This window comes from Anomaloglossus baeobatrachus, chromosome 12 (genome assembly GCF_048569485.1).
Source record: "Anomaloglossus baeobatrachus isolate aAnoBae1 chromosome 12, aAnoBae1.hap1, whole genome shotgun sequence".
In the NCBI taxonomy this organism is placed as follows: Eukaryota; Metazoa; Chordata; class Amphibia; order Anura; family Aromobatidae; genus Anomaloglossus; species Anomaloglossus baeobatrachus.
This window is the reverse complement of record NC_134364.1, coordinates 1,776,165-1,800,651: the sequence shown is the minus strand read 5'-3', so window position 1 is coordinate 1,800,651 and position 24,487 is coordinate 1,776,165. Positions and strand designations below refer to the sequence as shown.

General features: G+C 50.0%; 1 protein-coding gene across 3 annotated transcripts in view; it reads right to left on the bottom strand.

Annotated features, from left to right (window-relative positions):
• Positions 1-24,487, bottom strand: part of TTLL5 (tubulin tyrosine ligase like 5) — a 137,445-nt gene that overhangs the window by 4,139 nt on the left and 108,819 nt on the right. For all 3 annotated transcript variants that reach the window (XM_075330067.1, XM_075330065.1, XM_075330066.1), the window contains exons 19-21: positions 11,854-12,025; positions 11,667-11,775; positions 10,156-10,302 (exon numbers count right to left, since the gene is read on the bottom strand). In XM_075330067.1, the coding sequence (XP_075186182.1) occupies positions 10,156-10,302; positions 11,667-11,775; positions 11,854-12,025 (428 nt within the window). The remainder of the gene's footprint in view (positions 1-10,155; positions 10,303-11,666; positions 11,776-11,853; positions 12,026-24,487) is intronic.

Sequence of the window (24,487 nt, the reverse complement as noted above, 5' to 3'; positions counted from 1 at the left end):
CAGGGGGGAGCGGCCACTGATCTACGGACTGGAATCACAGGAGGGAGCAGCCACTGATCTACTGACGATGGGAATCGCAGGAGGACGCGGCCATTGATTGACTGACGATGGGAATCACAGGGGGGAGCGGCCACTGATCTACGGACGGGAATCACAGGAGGGACCGGCCACTGATCTACTGACGGGAATCACAGGAGGGACCGGCCACTGATCTACTGACGGGAATCACAGGGGGAAGCGGCCACTGATCTACGGACGATGGGAATCACAGGCGAGAGCGGCCACTGATCTACTGACGGGAATCACAGGAGGGACCGGCCACTGATCTACTGACGAAGCGAATCACAGGGGGAAGCGGCCACTGATCTACGGACGACGGGAATCACAGCCGAGAGCGGCCACAGATCTACTGACGACGGGAATCACAGGCGAGAGCGGCCACTGATCTACTGACGACGGGAATCACAGGCGAGAGCGGCCACTGATCTACTGATGAAGCGAATCACAGGAGAGAATGGCGACTGATCTACTGACGACGGGAATCACAGAAGGAGCGGCCACTAATCTACAGATGACGCGAATCACAGGAGGACGCGGCCACTGATCTACTGATGACGGGAATCACAGGAGGGAGCGGCCACTGATCTACTGATGACGGGAATCACAGGAGGGGGGCGGCCACTGATCTACTGACGACGGGAATTGCAGGAGGGAGCGGCCACTGATCTACTGACGATGGGAATCGCAGGAGGACGCGGCCACTGATCTACTGATGACGGGAATCGCAGGAGGACGCGGCCACTGATCTACTGACGACGGGAATCACAGGAGGGAGCGGCCACTGATCTACTGATGACGAGAATCGCAGGAGGGAGCATCCACTGATCTACTGACGACTGGAATCACAGGAGGGAGCAGCCACTGATCTACTGATGACGGGAATCACAGGAGAGAGCGGCCACTGATCTACTGATGACGGGAATCGCAGGAGGACGCGGCCATTGATTGACTGACGATGGGAATCACAGGGGGGAGCGGCCACTGATCTACTGACGATGGGAATCTTAGGAGAGAGCGGCCACTGATCTACTGACGACGGGAATCACAGGAGAGAATGGCGACTGATCTACTGACGACAGGAATCACAGAAGGAGCGGCCACTGATCTACAGATGACGGGAATCGCAGGAGGACGCGGCCACTGATCTACTGACGACGGGAATCACAGGCGAGAGCGGCCACTGATCTACTGACGATAGGAATCACAGGAGGACGCGGCCATTGATTGACTGACGATGGGAATCACAGGGGGGAGCGGCCACTGATCTACGGACGATGGGAATCACAGGCGAGAGCGGCCACTGATCTACTGACGACGGGAATCACAGAAGGAGCGGCCACTGATCTACTGACGATGGGAATCTTAGGAGAGAGCGGCCACTGATCTACTGACGACGGGAATCACAGGAGAGAATGGCGACTGATCTACTGACGACAGGAATCACAGAAGGAGCGGCCACTGATCTACTGATGACGGGAATCGCAGGAGGACGCGGCCACTGATCTACTGACGACGGGAATCACAGGCGAGAGCGGCCACTGATCTACTGACGATGGGAATCGCAGGAGGACGCGGCTATTGATTGACTGACGATGGGAATCACAGGGGGGATCGGCCACTGATCTACGGACGATGGGAATCACAGGCGAGAGCGGCCACTGATCTACTGACGACGGGAATCACAGAAGGAGCGGCCACTGATCTACTGACGATGGGAATCTTAGGAGAGAGCGGCCACTGATCTACTGACGACGGGAATCACAGGAGAGAATGGCGACTGATCTACTGACGACAGGAATCGCAGGAGGACGCGGCCACTGATCTACTGATGACGGGAATCACAGGCGAGAGCGGCCACTGATCTACTGACGACAGGAATCACAGAAGGAGCGGCCACTGATCTACAGATGACGGGAATCGCAGGAGGACGCGGCCACTGATCTACTGACGACGGGAATCACAGGCGAGAGCGGCCACTGATCTACTGATGAAGCGAATCACAGGAGAGAATGGCGACTGATCTACTGACGACGGGAATCACAGAAGGAGCGGCCACTAATCTACAGATGACGCGAATCACAGGAGGACGCGGCCACTGATCTACTGATGACGGGAATCACAGGAGGGAGCGGCCACTGATCTACTGATGACGGGAATCACAGGAGAGAATGGCGACTGATCTACTGACGACGGGAATCACAGAAGGAGCGGCCACTGATCTACAGATGACGCGAATCACAGGAGGACGCGGCCACTGATCTACTGACGACAGGAATCACAGGAGGGAGCGGCCACTGATCTACTGACGACAGGAATCACAGAAGGGAGCGGCCACTGATCTACTGATGACGGGAATCACAGGAGGGAGCATCCACTGATCTACTGACGACTGGAATCACAGGAGGGAGCAGCCACTGATCTACTGACGATGGGAATCGCAGGAGGACGCGGCCATTGATTGACTGACGATGGGAATCACAGGGGGGAGCGGCCACTGATCTACGGACGATGGGAATCACAGGCGAGAGCGGCCATTGATTGACTGACTATGGGAATCACAGGGGGGAAAAAAGCTCATCATAGGACATTAGTATATATTCATAAAAAACTCACCAAAAATAAAGCCAACAGCCAAAGACTGGTCAGATAGTGGCAAAAGCACATGCAAGATGCATACGGCCCCCCATGATAAAGGTTGGAAGATCACAGGTGCAGAATGCCTATAAAACAACCACCCCCAGCCTATTATCACAGGAGGGGGAGGTTGCTGGCAAAAAACTGCACACAAATAAGATCTAATATAGGCGTCAGTCACACAGATACGTGCAATGCACAGTGTCCAGGCAAAGCCTATTGATCACGCCCTTCTATTAGGTCAGGCGGGCTGCCCAGCACCTAGGTGCATTGGCACAATGGACAGACATCCCAGGGGACCGGATGCTTCCTGCAAAATTGTGCGATAATAAAATGATAAAATTGATCTTATTTGTGTGCAGTTTTTTGCCAGCAACCTCCCCCTCCTGTGATAATAGGCTGGGGGTGGTTGTTTTATAGGCATTCTGCACCTGTGATCTTCCAACCTTTATCATGGGGGGCCGTATGCATCTTGCATGTGCTTTTGCCACTATCTGACCAGGTTATGGCTGTTAGCTTTATTTTTGGTGAGTTTATGACTATGAATCACAGGGGGGAGCGGCCACTGATCTACGGACGATGGGAATCACAGGCGAGAGCGGCCACTGATCTACTGACGACGGGAATCACAGAAGGAGCGGCCACTGATCTACAGATGACGCGAATCACAGGAGGACGCGGCCACTGATCTACTGACGACAGGAATCACAGAAGGGAGCGGCCACTGATCTACTGATGACGGGAATCACAGGAGGGAGCGGCCACTGATCTACTGATGACGGGAATCACAGAAGGGAACGACCACTGATCTACTGACGACGGGAATCGCAGGAGGGAACGACCACTGATCTACTGACGACGGGTATCGCAGGACGCGGCCACTGATCAACTGATGACGGGAATCGCAGGAGGGAGCTGTGAAGATGTAATTTACCCTCTCACTGTATATGCTGTGATACTATGTCATGATATGTATATTTCCCTGTCATTTATTTTGTATAATATGTCATGTAACTTTTCCCTGGTTGTATTAGTTGTAATTCATGTATTTCCTTGGGGGAGCTACTGGTCTCAATGTGTCTCTCATACAATTGCAGTCTTGGCATCTAATGTGATTATGTAAATAGCCTGTCGTCTTCTATCCAGAGTTGTGTATCTAGTCTGTAATTGCATTGGCCAGTGAAGGAATAGTCATTGTTCTGCACAGCAGGGGATCCCTTCATCTACTGTGGCTGGCAGACATATTGGAGCCCTGTGATGGACCAAACCATTGATGATAGGATGTGTGACCCCTACCCCCTGAACATGGTGGGCTGGTCAAGGAGCACAGACAATGCATTTCCCTTTTTGTAACTTCAGAGTGAGCTGAAACTTGGAAGAAGAAGGAGCTCTCAGCCTGGGTGGCTGTGGACACGGACGGAGCTAGGCCTGTGTGGCGGCCCGTGGGATTGTGTGGAACTCTTTGGACTACTGTAAGGACAATTGCTTTGTTATCCGGTCCGAGGATTGTCGAGAAGGGCCCCCGAATCTGTTTTACGTGGACTTATCGTGTGCTGTTCCTGTATTCCTGTTAATAAACCTGTTGGATCGTCCCTCGGCCTCGTCCATCCTTTGCTCTGTTGTACACCCCCGTCACAAACTGGTTGGCAGCGCTGGGATCAGAGCAGAAGGAATGGAGGACAATGGCTCAACATCAGGAACCAGCACTGCAGAGTACAAGACCTGGACTTTGGGGAGCCTGCAATCAAAGGCCCGTGAAGTAGGAGTTCGTTTCAAAGGACTCTCCAAGGAGAAGCTGATTGAGGCGCTAGAAGGAGTCTGCTCGCAAAATGACGTGGAGGAAGGATCCTCACAGCAAACGGAAGAAAGACGGCAGCCGGAGGTAAATACCCAAAAAAGTCAGTGGGTTGTTTGGTACGAGGAGGAGATGGCCTTACTGGGAGAGGAGACCACCATAGAATATAAGATGGAGGTCATGCGTGGAGCTAAAGAGAAGGAGCGCAGGATGGAGGAGATGGCACTGCTGGATAAGGAGCTCGCTGTGGAAGCCGCGAGAGGTTCCAGACAGACTGTAACCCCAGCACCCATCATGAGGGAACTTCCCAGGGTGTCCCGCAAAGACTTTAAGCCGTTTAATGAGGCTGCAGGCGACATTAAGGGCTTCTTCCAGGACTTTGAGCATCAGTGTCGATTAATGGAAGTCCCGGACAGGGAGCGTGTCCGGCATCTGGTTGGGCTCCTAGAGGGGGGAGCTGCTGAAGCCTATAGAGCTATGGACCCTCGGTGGAACTGTGAGTATGCGGAGATTAAACAGACTATTCTAGAACATTATGCTGTGACCCCAGACACTTACAGGACTCAGTTCCGTGCTTTAGCCTGTGATGGGGAAGTGTCTTTTAAGATATATGCTCATAGACTCAAACAAATATGTAATCGCTGGCTGAAGGCAGAGGAGGCCTTATCTTGGGAGACCTTCCTGCAGGTCATCCTAAAAGAACAATTCTTTGCCCAGTGCCCCGCTGAGATCCGGGAATGGGTGCGTGAGAGAAAACCAGCGACAGTGGAGGAAGCTGCTGCTCTAGCTGTTGAGGTGCTCACTATCACGCCTCAGTGGAGGGTTCTGTTGGAGGATGGAGAGACGCCTAACAGCTCCACAACACCGGATGCCCCCAGTTATTCTGTCCCCATTGTTCCCCGTTCCTCTAAGCCACCACATGTTGATACCCGTGTTAATGTGCCTCCAGTTGCTTCTACTGCACTTTCTGGAATACGCCGGGGAGAGGAAGTAACAGAGCGCAGGTGTTATGTTTGTAGGCATCCCGGGCATTTGCAGGCCTCATGCCCAGCCAGTCCATGGAGGAATCATCCTCCAACCCCTACAGCACCTTCAGGTGGGAGCCGGCCTCCAAGTTCCCCTACCCCTTACCCAAGAGGACGCCTTGGATGGAGGGAGACCCAGCTCAGATGCTATCAATGTGGACAGCCAGGGCATCGGCAAGTCTCCTGCCCAGCTGTTCAAATGAGGACTGATCCTGCACCCAATCGGATTGTTAATTATTTACAGCCCAGTGCCATGGAGGAAGATGTGGCACCGCTATGTGAGGACTGGCCTAGTGACTCAGCCCCCCATGTTGCACCACCAAGAGTTTACGGGGTGCGACCCGCAGTTATGACGACTTCTGCTCATCAAGGTAAGCACTTGCAGGAGGTTGTGCTGGATGGACAGAGACTTGTTGGATTTTGTGACTCGGGTGCTTTCCTCACACTGGCTGATCCCCGAGTGGTTCGGCCTGAGGCAATCCATAGAGGACCTGGGATTGTCATTGAACTGGCTGGTGGACAATGGAGGACTATTCCCACAGCCACTGTGGATCTGAACTTTGGTTTTGAGGTCAGGCGATGTGTGGTTGGGGTGATGGGTGGTCTGCCTGCAGCTGTTCTCCTGGGCAATGGTGTGGGAGAGCTACGATGCCAATTCGTGGCTGCATGAAGCCACATGTAAGTAACGCTCTGCCTGTGTGTACTTAACCAGTGACCTGTAGAGGTCCCTAGTACGTACACAAGTTGGGAGGGGGAGGGATTGTGAAGATGTAATTTACCCTCTCACTGTATATGCTGTGATACTATGTCATGATATGTATATTTCCCTGTAATTTATTTTGTATAATATGTCATGTAACTTTTCCCTGGTTGTATTAGTTGTAATTCATGTATTTCCTTGGGGGAGCTACTGGTCCCAATGTGTCTCTCTCATACAATTGCAGTCTTGGCATCTAATGTGATTATGTAAATAGCCTGTCGTCTTCTATCCAGAGTTGTGTATCTAGTCTGTAATTGCATTGGCCAGTGAAGGAATAGTCATTGTTCTGCACAGCAGGGGATCCCTTCCAGCAGGGGATCCCTTCATCTACTGTGGCTGGCAGACATATGGGAGCCCTGTGATGGACCAAACCATTGATGATAGGATGTGTGACCCCAAACCCCTGAACATGGTGGGCTGGTCAAGGAGCACAGACAATGCATTTCCCTTTTTGTAACTTCAGAGTGAGCTGAAACTTGGAAGAAGGAGCTCCCAGCCTGGGTGGCTGTGGACACGGACGGAGCTAGGCCTGTGTGGCGGCCCGTGGGATTCTGTGGAACTCTTTGGACTACTGTAAGGACGATTGCTTTGTTATCCGGTCCGAGGATTGTCGTGAAGGGCCCCCGAATCTGTTTTACGTGGACTTATCGTGTGCTGTTCCTGTATTCCTGTTAATAAACCTGTTGGATCGTCCCTCGGCCTCGTCCATCCTTTGCTCTGTTGTACACCCCCGTCACAGGAGCATCCACTGATCTACTGACGACTGGAATCACAGGAAGGAGCAGCCACTGATCTACTGACGATGGGAATCGCAGGAGGACGCGGCCATTGATTGACTGACGATGGGAATCACAGAAGGGAGCGGCCACTGATCTACGGACGATGGGAATCACAGGCGAGAGCGGCCACTGATCTACTGACGACGGGAATCACAGAAGGAGCGGCCACTGATCTACTGACGACGGGAACCACAGGCGAGAGCGGCCACTGATCTACTGACGGGAATCACAGGAGGGACCGGCCACTGATCTACTGACGAAGCGAATCACAGAAGGGAGCAGCCACTGATCTACTGACGACGGGAATCACAGGCGAGACCAGCCACTGATCTACTGACGACGGGAATCACAGGCGAGAGCGGCCACTGATCTACTGACGACGGGAATCACAGGAAAGAGCAGTGACTGATCTACTGACGATGGGAATCTTAGGAGAGAATGGCGACTGATCTACTGACGACGGGAATCACAGAAGGAGCGGCCACTGATCTACAGATGACGCGAATCACAGGAGGGAGCGGCCACTGATCTACTGATGACGGGAATCACAGGAGGGGGGCGGCCACTGATCTACTGACGACAGGAATTGCAGGAGGGGGGCGGCCACTGATCTACTGACGATGGGAATCACAGGAGGACGCGGCCACTGATCTACTGATGACGAGAATCGCAGGAGGGAGCATCCACTGATCTACTAACGACTGGAATCACAGGAGGGAGCAGCCACTGATCTACTGATGACGGGGAATCGCAGGAGGACGCGGCCACTGATCTACTGATGATGGGAATCACAGGGGGGAGCAGCCACTGATCTACGGACGATGGGAATCACAGAAGGAGCGGCCACTGATCTACTGACGACTGGAACTACAGGCGAGAGCGGCCACTGATCTACTGACGGGAATCACAGGAGGGACCGGCCACTGATCTACTGACGACGCGAATCACAGAAGGGAGTGGCCACTGATCTACTGACGACGGAAATCACAGGCGAGAGCGGCCACTGATCTACTGACGACGGGAATCACAGAAGGGAGCGGCCACTGATCTACTCATGACGGGAATCACAGGAGGGAGCGGCCACTGATCTACTGATGACGGGAATCACAGGAGGGAGCGGCCACTGATCTACTGATGACGGGAATCACAGGAGGGAGCGGCCACTGATCTACTGACGACAGGAATCGCAAGAGAGAATGGCCACTGATCTACTGACTATGGGATTAACAGGAGGGAGCGGCCACTGATCTACTGATGACGGGAATCGCAGGAGGGAGTGGCCACTGATCTACAAATGACAGGAATCACAGGAGAACGCAGCCACTGATCTACTGATGACGGGAATCGCAGGAGAGAATGGTGACTGATCTACTGATGACGGCAATCACAGGAGGATGCGGTCACTGACCATATCACATCTATCCGGGTGGGGGAACCTATGCAGTTACAGCCGATGAGGCTATTAATGGAGCCAGGCAGGATCTTCATGAGGCAAACAATTGTAGGCTAGTGCCACCATCACATAAGTATTTAAGAAGGAAGGAAATTGCATTACAGACATTTCTGCAATGGTTATAAAGTTTTTCCTTCCTTCTTATAAGAAAGCGCCCCATAAAATCCCACAAAGTCTGTCTGCTATTTCATCCATTTTCTCTGCACAATTCCTAAAGCTTAACATGGACAAAACAGAGTTCATTGTCTTTCCTCCTCCTCACTCATCTCCTCCAACAAGCCTTTCCATCAAACTCGATGGTTGCTCACTCTCCCCAGTCTCACAAGCTCGTTGCCTTGGAGTAATCCTCAACTCTGCTCTATCCTTCAAGCCACACATCCAAGCCCTCTTCACCTCATGCCGATTACAATTCAAAAATATCTCCCGGATCCGTGCTTTCCTTAACCTAACCAAGAATCAGCAAAAACATTAGCGCATGCCCTCATCATCTCCCGCCTTGACTACTGCAACCTCCTGCTCTCTGGCCTCCCTTCCAACACTCTTGCACCCCGCCAATCCTAAACTCTGCGGCCCGCTTAATCCACCTCTCACCCCGCTATTCCCCAGCCTCTCCACTCTGCCAATCCCTTCACGGGCTTCCCATCGCCCAACGACTCCAGTTCAAAACATTAACCATGACATACAAAGCCACCCACAACCTGTCTCCTCCCTACATCTGTGACCTAGTCTCCCGGGACCTACCTGCACGCAACCTCAGATCCTCACAAGATCTCCTTCTCTACTCCTCTCATCTCCTCTTCCCACAAACGCGTACAAGATTTCTCCCGTGCCTCCCCCATACTCTGAAATGCTCTACCTCAGCATATCAGACTCTCCCCTACCGTGGAAAGCTTCAAGAGGAACCTCAAGACCCATCTCTTCCAACAAGCCTACAACCTACAATAGCCCTCAGTCCAGTATACCACTGCGCAACCAGCTCTGTCCTTACCCATTGTACCATCACCCATTCCCTATAGACTGTGAGCCCTCGCGGGCAGGGTCCTCTCTCCTCCTATACCAGTCTGTTTTGTATTGTTAATGATTGTTGTACGTATACCCTCTTTCACTTGTAAAGCGCCATGGAATAAATGGCGCTATAATAATAAATAATAATAATAAAATGAGTGCTGTTGCCGGCCTCCTTATTGTTTGGCACCCAACCATGCACAAGGCCCCAATTCATCAAGACTGTAGATGGTGAAACCAGTCGTAATGAGGGGTGCGCTGCAGTCAGACGCTGGACACTCAGAGCAGCCATGTTACTGAAGGAGTCTGACGTGTCCTCGCCACAAACTGTGCTCCATTCAAGAACTGGAGGAAGATCTGTGGCATAAGGAAGGACGGCTTTAGTTTGATGAGCGGGGGTTGCCACGACCCTGTCCCCCAGCTCCGCTTACTTTGCCAGAGTTGGGTAAAGAAGATGTGAAAATGCGAAAAATCACAGAAGTTTAGTACAGCCTCTTGTTGCCTCAAAATTGTGCGACTTTCAAAGCTTTTTACCCCAAAATTCTGGTATTAAGCCCTTTACGACCTAGGAGCTAGCTATCCCTCAATCTCTGTAAGGTGAGATCTCGTCAGCGAGCGAGTGTGATGGGGCGCGCAGCGCTCACCTGATCATACAGGTAGATGAAGTCCCTCAGCTGCTTGGCCAGCAGGTGGCGCTTCTCCTGGACATGCAGACACCGGCCCGGCAGCTTCACACTCATCCAATGCTGGAAATTAGCGGCTGCCCTCTGCAGAAACCTCATCACCAGCTCCTGAGGGGTAGAAACAGATAACGCATGGAGCCATCCGAGGCTCCCACCGCCCCCAGCTGAGCCTACAACACCCACACCAAAAAGGTCCAACAATTGTCCATCCTTATCAGAAGCGGGGCGTGCCGCAGCTCTGTGAGAAGTGGGCACCACGGGGCGCGCTCAAACTCGCCCAACAAATCCATCACAACTTTCACCCTAAGAAACTACGTCAAAAAGGACAGAAAGCTCCACGAGCTGCGACTGGAGAAACGTGTGTGGAGGTGGAGGTCAGACGACACAAGTACATGAAGCACACTCCCCACTCCTCCGCCACCACTGATCCGCCCTCATTATACAGCGGGACGGGCGCCGCCACTGATCCGCCCTCATTATACAGCATCATGGGCGTCGCCACCACTGATCCGCCCCCATTATACAGCATCATGGGCGCCGCCACCACTGATCCGCCCCCATTATACAGCATCATGGGCGCCGCCACCACTGATCCACCCCCATTATACAGCGGGACGGGCGCTGCCGCCACTGATCCGCCCTCATTGTACAGCGGGGCGGGCGCCGCCACCACTGATCCGCCCTCATTATACAGCATCATAGGCACCGCCACCACTGATCCGCCCTCATTATACAGCATCATGGGCACCACCACCACTGATCTGCCCTCATTATACAGCATATCATGGGTGCCGCCACCACTGATCCGCCCTCATACAGCGGGACGGGCGCCGCCACCACTGATCCGCCCTCATTATACAGCAGGACGCGCGCCACCACCGATCCGCCCTCATTATACAGCATCACGGGCGCCGCCACCACTGATCTGCCCTTATTATACAGCGTATCATGGGTGCCGCCACCACTGATCCGCCCTCATTATACAGCGTGACGCGCGTCACCACTGATCCGCCCTCATTATACAGCGTGACGGGCGCCGCCACCACTGATCCGCCCTCATTATACAGAAGGACGCGCGCCACCACCGATCCGCCCTCATTATACAGCATCACGGGCGCCGCCACCACTGATCTGCCCATATTATACAGCGTATCATGGGTGCTGCCACCACTGATCCGCCCTCATTATACAGCGTGACGCGCGTCACCACTGATCCGCCCTCATTATACAGCGTGACGGGCGCCGCCACCACTGATCCGCACTCATTATACAGCATCACCGGAAACACCGCCACTGATCCACCCTTGTTATACAGTGGTGCTGACGCCATCATCCCTGATCGCCCTCGTTATACAGTAACACTGGTTTTGGGGTGTCATTGACCCTGTAAATCAATGGGACTGAGTCTAATAATCATTGGCTTGCTAGAGCTATCAGAAACATTAGGGAGAGGGGTGACTTTTGCACCTCACCATCTGCTCTTCAGCTTTGGACGCTGCACTCTCTGTATTTCGCTCGCTCTGAAGACGACTCTGCACCCGATGTAAATAGCCAGAGAAGGCCAGACGTGCCTGGACCTTACTGCGGGCAGACAGACAACACGTGTATGGCAAATACCCACAAGAGCAGGGGCAAGCGGCGCAGACTGTAATTACTTACCTAAGGTTTGCCCCCTCCTGCAACAGCTGTATGATACTGACCCGGGGAGCAGGTACTGTAGGGGGCTGAGCAGGAACTGGGGGGCTAAGCTGCTCCTGCACCTCCTCCTCATCTTCAATAGCATCTTCCTCCTCTTGCTCCTGTACACAGCAGTCAGATGGGCGAAGCAGAGCTGCAATATAGTACAACTTTACTAAATAGGAAGCGTGAGGAGCCAATCACAGGAGGAGGTGGACAGTGGGAGGAGCAGATACAGCCAATCACAGGAGGAGGTGGAGAGAGGGAGGAGCAGATACAGCCAATCAAAGGAGGTGGTGGACAGTGGGAGGAGCAGATACAGCCAATCACAGGAGGAGGTGGAGAGAGGGAGGAGCAGATACAGCCAATCACAGGAGGAGGTGGACAGAGGGAGGAGCAGATACAGCCAATCACAGGAGGTGGTGGAGAGAGGGAGGAGCAGATACAGCAAATCAAAGGAGGTGGTGGAGAGAGGGAGGAGCAGATATAGCCAATCACAGGAGGAGGTGGAGAGAGGGAGGAGCAGATACAGCCAATCACAGGAGGAGGTGGACAGTGGGAGGAGCAGATACAGCCAATCAAATTAGGTGGTGGAGAGAGGGAGGAGCAGATACTGCCAATCACATGTGTAATATAGATATATATATATCTCTCTCTCTCTCTCTGTATATATATATATATATATATATATATATATATATATATATATATATATACACACACACACACACACACACACACACACACACACACACACACACACACACAGAGAGAGAGAGAGAGAGAGATATATAGAGATTATTTATATATATATATATATATATATATATATATATATACACACACATATATATATATACACACATACATACATACATACACATATATACATACATACATATACATATATATATATATATATATATATATATATATATATATATATATATATATATATATATATATATATATATATATATATATATATGTCGCTCAAGACTTCAGATCCAGACAGGGCAATCTCAGCACAGCCTGACTATAGGAAAGCCTAGGACTCAATGCCACACACATGGATCTGTGAATGCTTGGCTCTCTACAATGTCAACAGGAAATTGAGAACTTTCCTCAGCAACTCAATGTGGCTATGGAGGACGACACGAAGTCAACTCAAGGCAACTAGCACAAGTGTCCATCAATTGTGGCCTATACCAGGGTGATGCACTATCCCCATTGCTGTTCTGCATAGGCTTGAATCCCCTCAGTCAGATAATAACAGAGTCTGGCTATGGATACAAGTTCAAGAGTGGAACATCATCAGCCACCTCCTCTACATGGATGACATCAAGCTGTATGCAAAAACTGACCGAGACATCAGTTCACTGATCCACCTGACCAGGATAGAAGACATCGGGATGTCCTTCAGACTGGAGAAGTGTGGCCGGCTGGTCATAAAAAGAGGCAAGGTAGTCAAGACTGATGGAGTAGAACTACCGGCAGGGCACATAGCAGAGGTACAAACCTGCTACAAGTGGCATCCCACAGGGATACGGTGACCATGCTGAGGAGGCAGGAAAGCAGCAACATCCAAATGCCATCAAAGGGTAAGACAGGTCCTGAAGAGCCAGCTCAATGGCAAGATCCATTCATACATACGCTCTGCCAGTTATCAGATACCCTGCTGGCATCGTGTGCTGGCCACAAGAAGACATGGAAGCTGCCGATGTGAAGACACAACGGATGCTCCCAACCCCATTTATAAGGCACACACTTCACTCCAGCTTCAGACCGTGAAGAAGGCGGCTTCATTCCACCGCCGAAACACGTAGTCCCATCAGCGTGTGTCCTGCACCAACCGAGTGTCCTGCACCAACCGAGTGTCCTGCACCAACCGAGTGTCCTGCACCAACCGAGTGTCCTGCACCAACCGAGTGTCCTGCACCAACCGAGCTCTGGAATTGTTTAACCTTGCTCAATAAAATTGGATTTTAGCAGTATCACCTGAAGCCTTCCCACCTGCTGCAACTACCCCCAAGATTACATATACATTATAATTATTATATATATATATATATATATATATATATATATATATATATATATATATATACATACATACATATATACTAGAAGGTGGCTGGATTCTAACGTATTGAGTATTCTAGAATTTATTGTGTAGTTAATGTATGATTTGTGATATATCTAAATCTATCTATCTATATATGTGTGGGAGAGGAGTATAATAGGAGGAGTAGTCCTGGGGGGAGAGGAGTATAATAGGAGGAGTAGTCCTGGGGGGAGAGGAGTATAATAGGAGGAGTAGTCCTGGGGGGAGAGGAGTATAATAGGAGTAGTAGTCCTGGGGGGAGAGGAGTATAATAGGAGGAGTAGTCCTGGGGGGGGAGAGGAGGATAAAAGGAGGAGTAGTCCTGGGGGGGAGAGGAGTATAATAGGAGGAGTAGTCCTGGGGGGAGAGGAGTATAATAGGAGTAGTAGTCCTGGGGGGAGAGGAGGATAAAAGGAGGAGTAGTCCTGGGGGGAGAGGAGGATAAAAGGAGGAGTAGTCCTGGGGGGGAGAGGAGTATAATAGAAGGAGTAGTCCTGGGGGGGAGAGGAGTATAATAGGAGGAGTAGTCCTGGGGGGAGAGGAGTATAATAGGAGGAGTAGTCCTGGGGGGGAGAGGAGTATAATAGGAGGAGTAGTCCTGGGGGGAGAGGAGTATAATAGGAGGAGTAGTCCTGGGGGGAGAGGAGTATAATAGGAGGAGTAGTCCTGGGGGGGAGAGGAGTATAATAGGAGGAGTAGTCCTGGGGGGAGAGGAGTATAATAGGAGGAGTAGTCCTGGGGGGAGAGGAGTATAATAGGAGGAGTAGTCCTGGGGGGAGAGGAGTATAATAGGAGGAGTAGTCCTGGGGGGAGAGGAGTATAATAGGAGGAGTAGTCCTGGGGGGGGGAGAGGAGTATAATAGGAGTAGTAGTCCTGGGGGGAGAGGAGTATAATAGGAGGAGTAGTCCTGGGGGGAGAGGAGTATAATAGGAGGAGTAGTCCTGGGGGGAGAGGAGTATAATAGGAGGAGTAGTCCTGGGGGGAGAGGAGTATAATAGGAGTAGTAGTCCTGGGGGGAGAGGAGTATAATAGGAGGAGTAGTCCTGGGGGGAGAGGAGTATAATAGGAGGAGTAGTCCTGGGGGGGAGAGGAGTATAATAGGAGGAGTAGTCCTGGGGGGAGAGGAGTATAATAGGAGGAGTAGTCCTGGGGGAAGGGGAGTATAATAGGAGGAGTAGTCCTGGGGGGAGGGGAGTATAATAGGAGGAGTAGTCCTGGGGGGAGGGGAGTATAATAGGAGAAGGAGTCCTGGGGGGAGAGGAGTATAATAGGAGTAGTCCTGGGGGGAGAGGAGTATAATAGGAGGAGTAGTCCTGGGGGGAGAGGAGTATAATAGGAGGAGGAGTCCTGGGGGGAGAGGAGTATAATAGGAGTAGTAGTCCTGGGGGGGAGAGGAGTATAATAGGAGGAGTAGTCCTGGGGGGAGAGGAGTATAATAGGAGGAGTAGTCCTGGGGGAAGGGGAGTATAATAGGAGGAGTAGTCCTGGGGGGAGGGGAGTATAATAGGAGGAGTAGTCCTGGGGGGAGGGGAGTATAATAGGAGAAGGAGTCCTGGGGGGAGAGGAGTATAATAGGAGTAGTCCTGGGGGGAGAGGAGTATAATAGGAGGAGTAGTCCTGGGGGGAGAGGAGTATAATAGGAGGAGGAGTCCTGGGGGGAGAGGAGTATAATAGGAGTAGTCCTGGGGGGAGAGGAGTATAAAAGGAGGCGTAGTCCTGGGGGGAGAAGAGTATAATAGGAGGAGTAGTCCTGGGGGGAGAGGAGTATAAAAGGAGGCGTAGTCCTGGGGGGAGGAGTATAATAGGAGGAGTAGTCCTGGGGGGAGAGGAGTATAATAGGAGGAGGAGTCCTGGGGGGAGAGGAGTATAATAGGAGGAGTAGTCCTGGGGGGAGAGGAGTATAATAGGAGTAGTCCTGGGGGGAGAGGAGTATAATAGGAGGAGTAGTCCTGGGGGGAGAGGAGTATAAAAGGAGGCGTAGTCCTGGGGGGAGAGGAGTATAAGAGGAGGATAAAAGGAGGAGTAGTCCTGGGGGGGAGAGGAGTATAATAGGAGGAGTAGTCCTGGGGGAGGAGTATAATAGGAGGAGTAGTCCTGGGGGGAGAGGAGTATAATAGGAGGAGTAGTCCTGGGGGGAGAGGAGTATAATAGGAGGAGTAGTCCTGGGGGGAGAGGAGTATAAGAGGAGGATAAAAGGAGGCGTAGTCCTGGGGGGAGGAGTATAATAGGAGGAGTAGTCCTGGGGGGAGAGGAGTATAATAGGAGGAGTAGTCCTGGGGGGAGAGGAGTATAATAGGAGGAGTAGTCCTGGGGGGAGAGGAGTATAAGAGGAGGATAAAAGGAGGAGTAGTACTGGGGGGAGAGGAGTATAATAGGAGGAGTAGTCCTGGGGGGAGAGGAGTATAATACGAGGAGTAGTCCTGGGGGGAGAGGAGTATAATAAGAGTAGTCCTGGGGGAAGGGGAGTATAATAGGAGGAGTAGTCCTGGGGGGAGGGGAGTATAATAGGAGGAGTAGTCCTGGGGGGAGGAGTATAATAGGAGGAGTAGTCCTGGGGGGAGAGGAGTATAATAGGAGGAGTAGTCCTGGGGGAGAGGAGTATAATAGGAGGAGTAGTCCTTGGGGGAGAGGAGTAGAAAAGGAGGAGTAGTGCAGGGGGGAGAGGAGTATAATAGGAGGAGTAGTCCTGGGGGGAGAGGAGTATAAGAGGAGGATAAAAGGAGGAGTAGTCCTGGGGGGGAGAGGAGTATAATAGGAGGAGTAGTCCTGGGGGTAGGGGAGTATAATAGGAGGAGTAGTCCTGGGGGGAGGGGAGTATAATAGGAGGAGTAGTCCTGGGGAGAGAGGAGTATAATAGGAGGAGTAGTCCTGGGGGGAGAGGAGGATAATAGGAGGAGTAGTCCTGGGGGGAGAGGAGGATAATAGGAGGAGGAGTCCTGGGGGGAGAGGAAGATAATAGGAGTAGTCGTCCTGGGGGGAGAGGAAGATAATAGGAGTAGTCGTCCTGGGGGAGAGGAGAATAATAGGAGTAGTCGTCCTGGGGGGGGAAGGAGAATAATAGGAGGAGTAGTCCTGGGGAGAGAGGAGTATAATAGGAGGAGTAGTCCTGGGGAGAGAGGAGTATAATAGGAGGAGTATTCCTGGGGAGAGAGGAGTATAATAGGAGGAGTAGTCCTCCTATTATACTCCTCTCCTCCCAGGACTACTCCTCCTATTATTCTCCTTTCCCCCCCAGGACGACTACTCCTATTATTCTCCTCTCCCCCAGGACGACTACTCCTATTATTCTCCTCTCCCCCAGGACGACTACTCCTATTATCTTCTTCTCCCCCCTAGGACTACTCCTCCTATTATACTCCTCTCCCCCCAGGACTACTCTACTAGGGGAGAGGAGTGTGACGGGGTATGCGACAGAGCAGTAAGGGACACCAGACTGATGAACAATCCAAGAAGATTTAATGAGGCAGGGAGCATAAAACATCCAATATCCAAATGGTTCTTTAGAGTCCACACAAAGGAAACAGATCTGGGACAATCCGACGCCAAGGAGAATGCAACAGTCCTCAGATGCTTTCCCTAAATCCAGCAGCGTGGCAGCTGATCCTCAATGTCCAATCGTCCATGTACGGGCAAAAAGGAGCTGGCCTCAGCACAGGTCCTCGCCCTTCACCCAACAAAGCATAAAACTAACTAAAAAACATGTGGCTGAATCTCCCACCTCTCCTTAGATCCACCCCCTTAACATTTGCTACTTGTAGCTACTAGTTAGAAAGAAGTTCCTAGACACAGTCTCCAGAGATTGTGTACTAGGGAAGCCCCTGCAGAGGAAAACAATATATATGCAACCCCCACCAAATCAAGGACAATAGCTACTGCTGAAGCCCGATGGCAATATGATACAGGCTGGGGGGGATATAATTTTACAACCCCTTCCCCCCTCAATTTGTGCACAGACTAGTGACCTCAACAGGTCGCTTGTCAAGTGCACGTAAACATGGCGGACTTGACTCGGGGCTCCTCTTGCCTGGACAATCCGTCTGCATTTTGGTGTTGGCTGCCCCTTCTATATTGTATTGTAAAGTTATAGGGTTGCAGAGCCAGGCTCCATCGTAATAAGCGCCCATTGTCCCCAGAGACTCTGTTCAGCCAGGTGAGGGGATTGTTATCAGTAACCACAGTGAATTCTCGCCCATACAGATACTGCCTTAGTTTCCTAAGGGCCCATACTACAGCCAGACATTCCTTCTCAACAGTTGCATAGGCCACTTCTCGGTCTAGCAGCTTCCTGCTGAGGTAGGCAATGGGGTGCTCCTCCCCGGCTGCATTCACCTGGCTGAGGACAGCTCCCAGTCCATAACAAGAGGCATCCATCTGCACAATGAATCTCCTCTTGTAGTCTGGAGCAGCCAGAACAGGGTCGCAGACCAAGGCGTCCTTCAGCCGGTTAAAAGCCTCATCACTGGCTGGAGTCCAGATCACCAGCCGGGGCATCGTTTTCTTCGTGAGGTCTGTAAAGGGCTTGGCCACAGAGCTGAAATGAGAAACAAATTTTCGGTAATAACTGGCAGTGCCCAAAAAAGCCATAACTTGTTTCTTGGTTTGGGGTACAGGCCAGTCTCTAATAGCCTGGATTTTGGCAGGTTCAGGACGTAACTTCCCTCCTCCTACTCGATGCCCTAGGTATTGAACTTCACCCATCCCCAATTGGCATTTATCAGGTCGAATAGTTAGGCCTGGTGTGAGAATCCGGTCAAGAACAACAGCTACTTGATTCAGATGTTCCTCCCATGTGTGGCTGAAGACGGCGATATCATCCAGGTAGGCACAAGCGAAGTTGCCACATCCCCGGAGGATCTGGTCCACCATTCTCTGAAAGGTTGCAGGGGCACTTTTCATTCCGAAAAGGTACGTTTAGAAATTCATACAGACCAAAAGGGGTTATAAAAGCCGACCTTTCTCTACCTTCCTCCGTCAGGGGAATTTGCCAGTATTCCTTACTGAGATCCAAGGTGGTGACGTGTCGTGCCCCAGCTAGCCGGTCTAGAAGTTCATCAATGCGGGGCATTGGGTAAGCATCACTGATGGTATGATCATTTAGTCGTCTGTAGTTAAAGGACAGGCAAAGGGGGTCTAACTGTTTTGCCTCCAAACACCTGGACAGTGAGCTTGCAGATGACCCAGCTGCCCACATCCATAACATCTGCGTTCTATGATTATTTCTCCACGTCGTACTCCCAAAGAGGAGGCAGGAGTAATAGGAGGCACATTCACACGGGGACCGCCATGTGTTGGTAGTCTATTGGGACGGTGAACATTGGAGGCCAAAGGACAAGGGACCACTGGTGTTGGGGAGCTGGTAGTTTTTTTCTCACTGACTAGTAGCCTTTTCCATTGAGGCTTGATGGTGAGAAGCTCATCAGCTAGAGCGGCAGCTTGTTCCACAGTTAATGGATTTCTCTCACGCACCCATTCTCTGGTTTCAGCAGGGCACCTGGCAAAGAACTGCTCTTTCATGATGACCTGGAGGAAGGTCTCCCAAGTTAAGGCTCCCTCTCCCTCCAGCCAGCGATGGCATACTTGTTTCAGTCTGTGGGCATACATCTTGAAAAACACTTCTCCATCACAGGCTAATGTACGGAACTTAGTCCTATAAGTATCTGGGGTCACGGCATAATGTTCTAGAATGGTCTGTTTTATCTCCCCATACTCACAATTCCACTGAGGGTCCATAGCTCTATAGGCGTCGGCAGCTCCACCCTCCAAGAGGCCCACCAGGTGTCTGACTCGCTCTCTTTCTGGGACTTCCATTAATCGGCACTGATGCTCAAGTCCTGGAAGAAGCCCTCAATGTCGCCTGCAGCTTCATTAAATGGCTTAAAGTCCTTGCGGGACACTCTGGAGAATTCCCTCATAGTGGGTGCTGTGGTTACAGTCTGTCTGGAGCCTCTAGCTGCTTCCACAGCAAACCTCCTCTCCAGCAATGCCCTCTCTTGAGCTCTGCGAATGGCATTCATCTTATATTCAATGGTGACCTCATCTCCAAGCAGTGCCATCTCCTCCTCATACCATACAACCCATTGACTTTTTTGGGTATTTAACTCCAGCTCCCGTCTTTCCTCCCCTTGTTGTGGAAATTGTTCCTTGGTGGCATCTTGCAGGCAAGTGTTTTCCAACGCCTTAATTAGTTGCTCCTTGGAGAGTCCTTTGCAGCCGACTCCTAATTCACGGGCCTTTGTTTGTAGGCTCCCCACAGTCCAGTTCCTGTATCCTGAGGTTCTGATTCCAGATGTTAATGGGCCGTTGTCCTCCATTCTTTCTGCTCTGATCCCGCCGCTGCCAACCAGTTTGTGACAGGGTATGCGGCAGAGCAGTAAGGGACGCCAGGCCAAGGAATAATCCAAAGGGCTTTATTGGAACCACAAAGATAAAGCACCAAACATAAATCCTTAAAGTCTGCAAGGAGTCCACAACAAAACAAAAGATCCAGAGGCGCCTCCCGGTATTCCAACGCCAGGGAAAATAGGGCAATGGTCCTTATATGAGTTCCTTGAATCCAACAGGGTGAACAACAAAACGCAATCCCACGTGGCCACTGATCTCCAGTCTGTAACAGTCCATACACAGGCCCTAGGATCAAGCCTCAGCTATAGAGCCTAGTCCTTCTCCAGCCGAGATCCAACTCACTCCAAAACATGTGATTGATTCTTCCCCCTCTCCTTAGATCCACCCCTTGGATGGGTGGAAGTGCTCAGACCCGCCTCTTTAACATTTGCTACATGTAGCTCCTAGTTAAAAAGTTTCTAGACACAGTCTCCAGAGATTGTGAATTAGGGAAGCCTCCTGCAGAGGAGAACAATATATATGCAAACCCCCACCAGATCAAGGACAATAGCTACTGCTGAAGCCTGATTACAAGATGGTACAGGCTGGGGGGATATACAGTTAGGTCCAGAAATATTTGGACAGTGACACAAGTTTTTTTATTTTAGCTGTTTACAAAAACATGTTCAGAAATACAATTCTATATATAATATGGGCTGAAAGTGCACACTCCCAGCTGCAATATAAGAGTTTTCACATCCAAATCGGAGAAAGGGTTTAGGAATCATAGCTCTGTAATGCATAGCCTCCTCTTTTTCAAGGGACCAAAAGTAATTGGACAAGGGACTCTAAGGGCTGCAATTAACTCTGAAGGCGTCTCCCTTGTTAACCTGTAATCAATGAAGTAGTTAAAAGGTCTGGGGTTGATTACAGGTGTGTGGTTTTGCATTTGGAAGCTGTTGCTGTGACCAGACAACATGCGGTCTAAGGAACTCTCAATTGAGGTGAAGCAGAACATCCTGAGGCTGAAAAAAAAAGAAAAAATCCATCAGAGAGATAGCAGACATGCTTGGAGTAGCAAAATCAACAGTCGGGTACATTCTGAGAAAAAAGGAATTGACTGGTGAGCTTGGGAACTCAAAAAGGCCTGGGCGTCCACGGATGACAACAGTGGTAGATGATCGCCGCATACTTTCTTTGGTGAAGAAGAACCCGTTCACAACATCAACTGAAGTCCAGAACACGCTCAGTGAAGTAGGTGTATCTGTCTCTAAGTCAACAGTAAAGAGAAGACTCCATGAAAGTAAATACAAAGGGTTCACATCTAGATGCAAACCATTCATCAATTCCTAAAATAGACAGGCCAGAGTTAAATTTGCTGAAAAACACCTCATGAAGCCAGCTCAGTTCTGGAAAAGTATTCTATGGACAGATGAGACAAAGATCAACCTGTACCAGAATGATGGGAAGAAAAAAGTTTGGAGAAGAAAGGGAACGGCACATGATCCAAGGCACACCACATCCTCTGTAAAACATGGTGGAGGCAACGTGATGGCATGGGCATGCATGGCTTTCAATGGCACTGGGTCACTTGTGTTTATTGATGACATAACAGCAGACAAGAGTAGTCGGATGAATTCTGAAGTGTACCGGGATATACTTTCAGCCCAGATTCAGCCAAATGCCGCAAAGTTGATCGGACGGTGCTTCATAGTACAGATGGACAATGACCCCAAGCATACAGCCAAAGCTACCCAGGAGTTCATGAGTGCAAAAAAGTGGAACATTCTGCAATGGCCAAGTCAATCACCAGATCTTAACCCAATTGAGCATGCATTTCACTTGCTCAAATCCAGACTTAAGACGGAAAGACCCACAAACAAGCAAGACCTGAAGGCTGCGGCTGTAAAGGCCTGGCAAAGCATTAAGAAGGAGGAAACCCAGCGTTTGGTGATGTGCATGGGTTCCAGACTTAAGGCAGTGATTGCCTCCAAAGGATTCGCAACAAAATATTGAAAAAAAAAATATTTTGTTTGGGTCTGGTTTATTTGTCCAATTACTTTTGACCTCCTAAAATGTGGAGTGTTTGTAAAGAAATGTGACAATTCCTACAATTTCTATCAGATATTTTTGTTCAAACCTTCAAATTAAACGTTACAATCTGCACTTGAATTCTGTTGTAGAGGTTTCATTTCAAATCCAATGTGGTGGCATGCAGAGCCCGACTCGCGAAAATTGTGTCACTGTTCAAATATTTCTGGACCTAACTGTAGATGTTTTATTTATTATATATATATATATATATATATATATATATATATTATATATATATATATATATATATATATATATAGTATTGTGAGGTAGCGGCGTTGCTTGGGCAAAAACGTGAGGCAGCAGCGTGTTCACACCAACAGTCTATTTATTGTTGCAGCATAAATAGATCCAATTTCCCACAATCAAAGTCTCTTCCGGATCACAGCCGGTGCATATAGACAAATCTTTGGTATAAAAAGTCTTGTTACCTTAGGACCCCGATAACCGCAGGGGTCTTGTTAAGGTTCACCTAGGCTCACACTCTTGGCCTGTGTTCACTCCACACAGAGCCAGCCCAGCTCACACAGCATGTGGTAGCTTCATCAAGCCTGGCTCTCAACTGAGACACACCCCGATGTGCTCTGCCAGATTTAAACGAAAATGCTGGACATGAGGATTGCTACAAAACCTGGACTGGGAGGAGGGATCTGTCTCCCTGTTACCCTTTGTGCTATACTCCCCGTAATAGCTATAGCAACCTCAGAGGGTTTCCAGACACATTCTGGGGCACACATGTTATGGACAAGATTATCATTATTATGAGTATATAGGAGTTACATGGAGATATCCATAAAGAACAAGATTTAAGATGTTGTTTGAACTGTACCCCACATATCTCTTGGCATAAGACTCAGACAGACAGTCTGGGCTATTCTTGTGACCAGTGAATCATGCTGACATTGCTTAATATAAATGAGGAACCAAGCACATTACAGTAAATTGTATATCACAGAATAAGCTGTATCTAGTTTATCCAATAGGAGACGTGTTACGTATTCTTGGCACCTAGCCAATAAGGTTATATATATTTGTAACACTTCCGGAAATAAATCAGTCTTACTTTCTATTCATATCTGAGTACGTCTCTCTGGTGTGAGTGAAAGAGAGGGTAATGCATGCTACCACGAGTGACTCATAATTTGGACTGCAGACAGTTTAAGAGGGATGCATGATTAGATTGCATCAACCTAAATTACGGCCTTATCATTTGGCGCCCAACGAACCTTAGGACGGAGCTCTGGATGGCGGACGGCCGTGCTGACACCTTCAGTCGGAAGGCAACTACACGAGAGGTGGAGAATTGCGCAACTCCAGCTGCAGGTGAGATCATTTGTATAATCTCACCTTGCAAACCTCTTGCGTGTACTTGCATTTCGAAGGGGGGGTTGGGCTGTCCCAGTCTAGACACCTAATGACCGCCATCTCGCATGAGATAAGCCGTCCTAAGAGATCCCACACCAAGGTGGTCAGGTTCACCTTAAGCTGTCTGTAATTTATGTAATGTGGTTTTTGTCTGCTCTTTGAGAAAAGCAGAAGTTCTATAGTTTCGTTTTTCTCAGAGTTGAAAGTAGAGGAAAATGAGGAAGTTGTGATATACGCTGGATACATATATATGGATATATATGGTTATATCTGCAGGTGAGATCAGCCACCTGGATGGTGTATATAGTGTCCTTATTGTTATGTCATTGTATTGACCTGTGTCTACCTGTGTAAAAATGTCTGTCTATTTGCAGCAGGTGGAATACTTGCTGGTATCGCTCTAATCACTGTGTTTGTTTGCAGCGAGGTGGGCTGCAAAAAGAGGAAGTTCTATGTGCTTTGTTCGTTCGTACTTGCAGGTTACGCGAAAAGAGGAAGTTGTGTCACGGGAATATACTTTGATATATTGAAGTATATTGAAGCTGGTTTCTTCTATGAGTGAAGGAGAAACTGGAAAAAAAAAATAAAATTAACTGTTGTGTATAAGAGGAGATACACTGGTGTGTTAACAAGCCCGGTCGATAGTTGATGTTTGATAAGGCCTTGGACGGACCTGATCTTCGGGGATAGAAGATTTGGAAGGGTTTTCTATGTACATGTGCAGTCTTGTA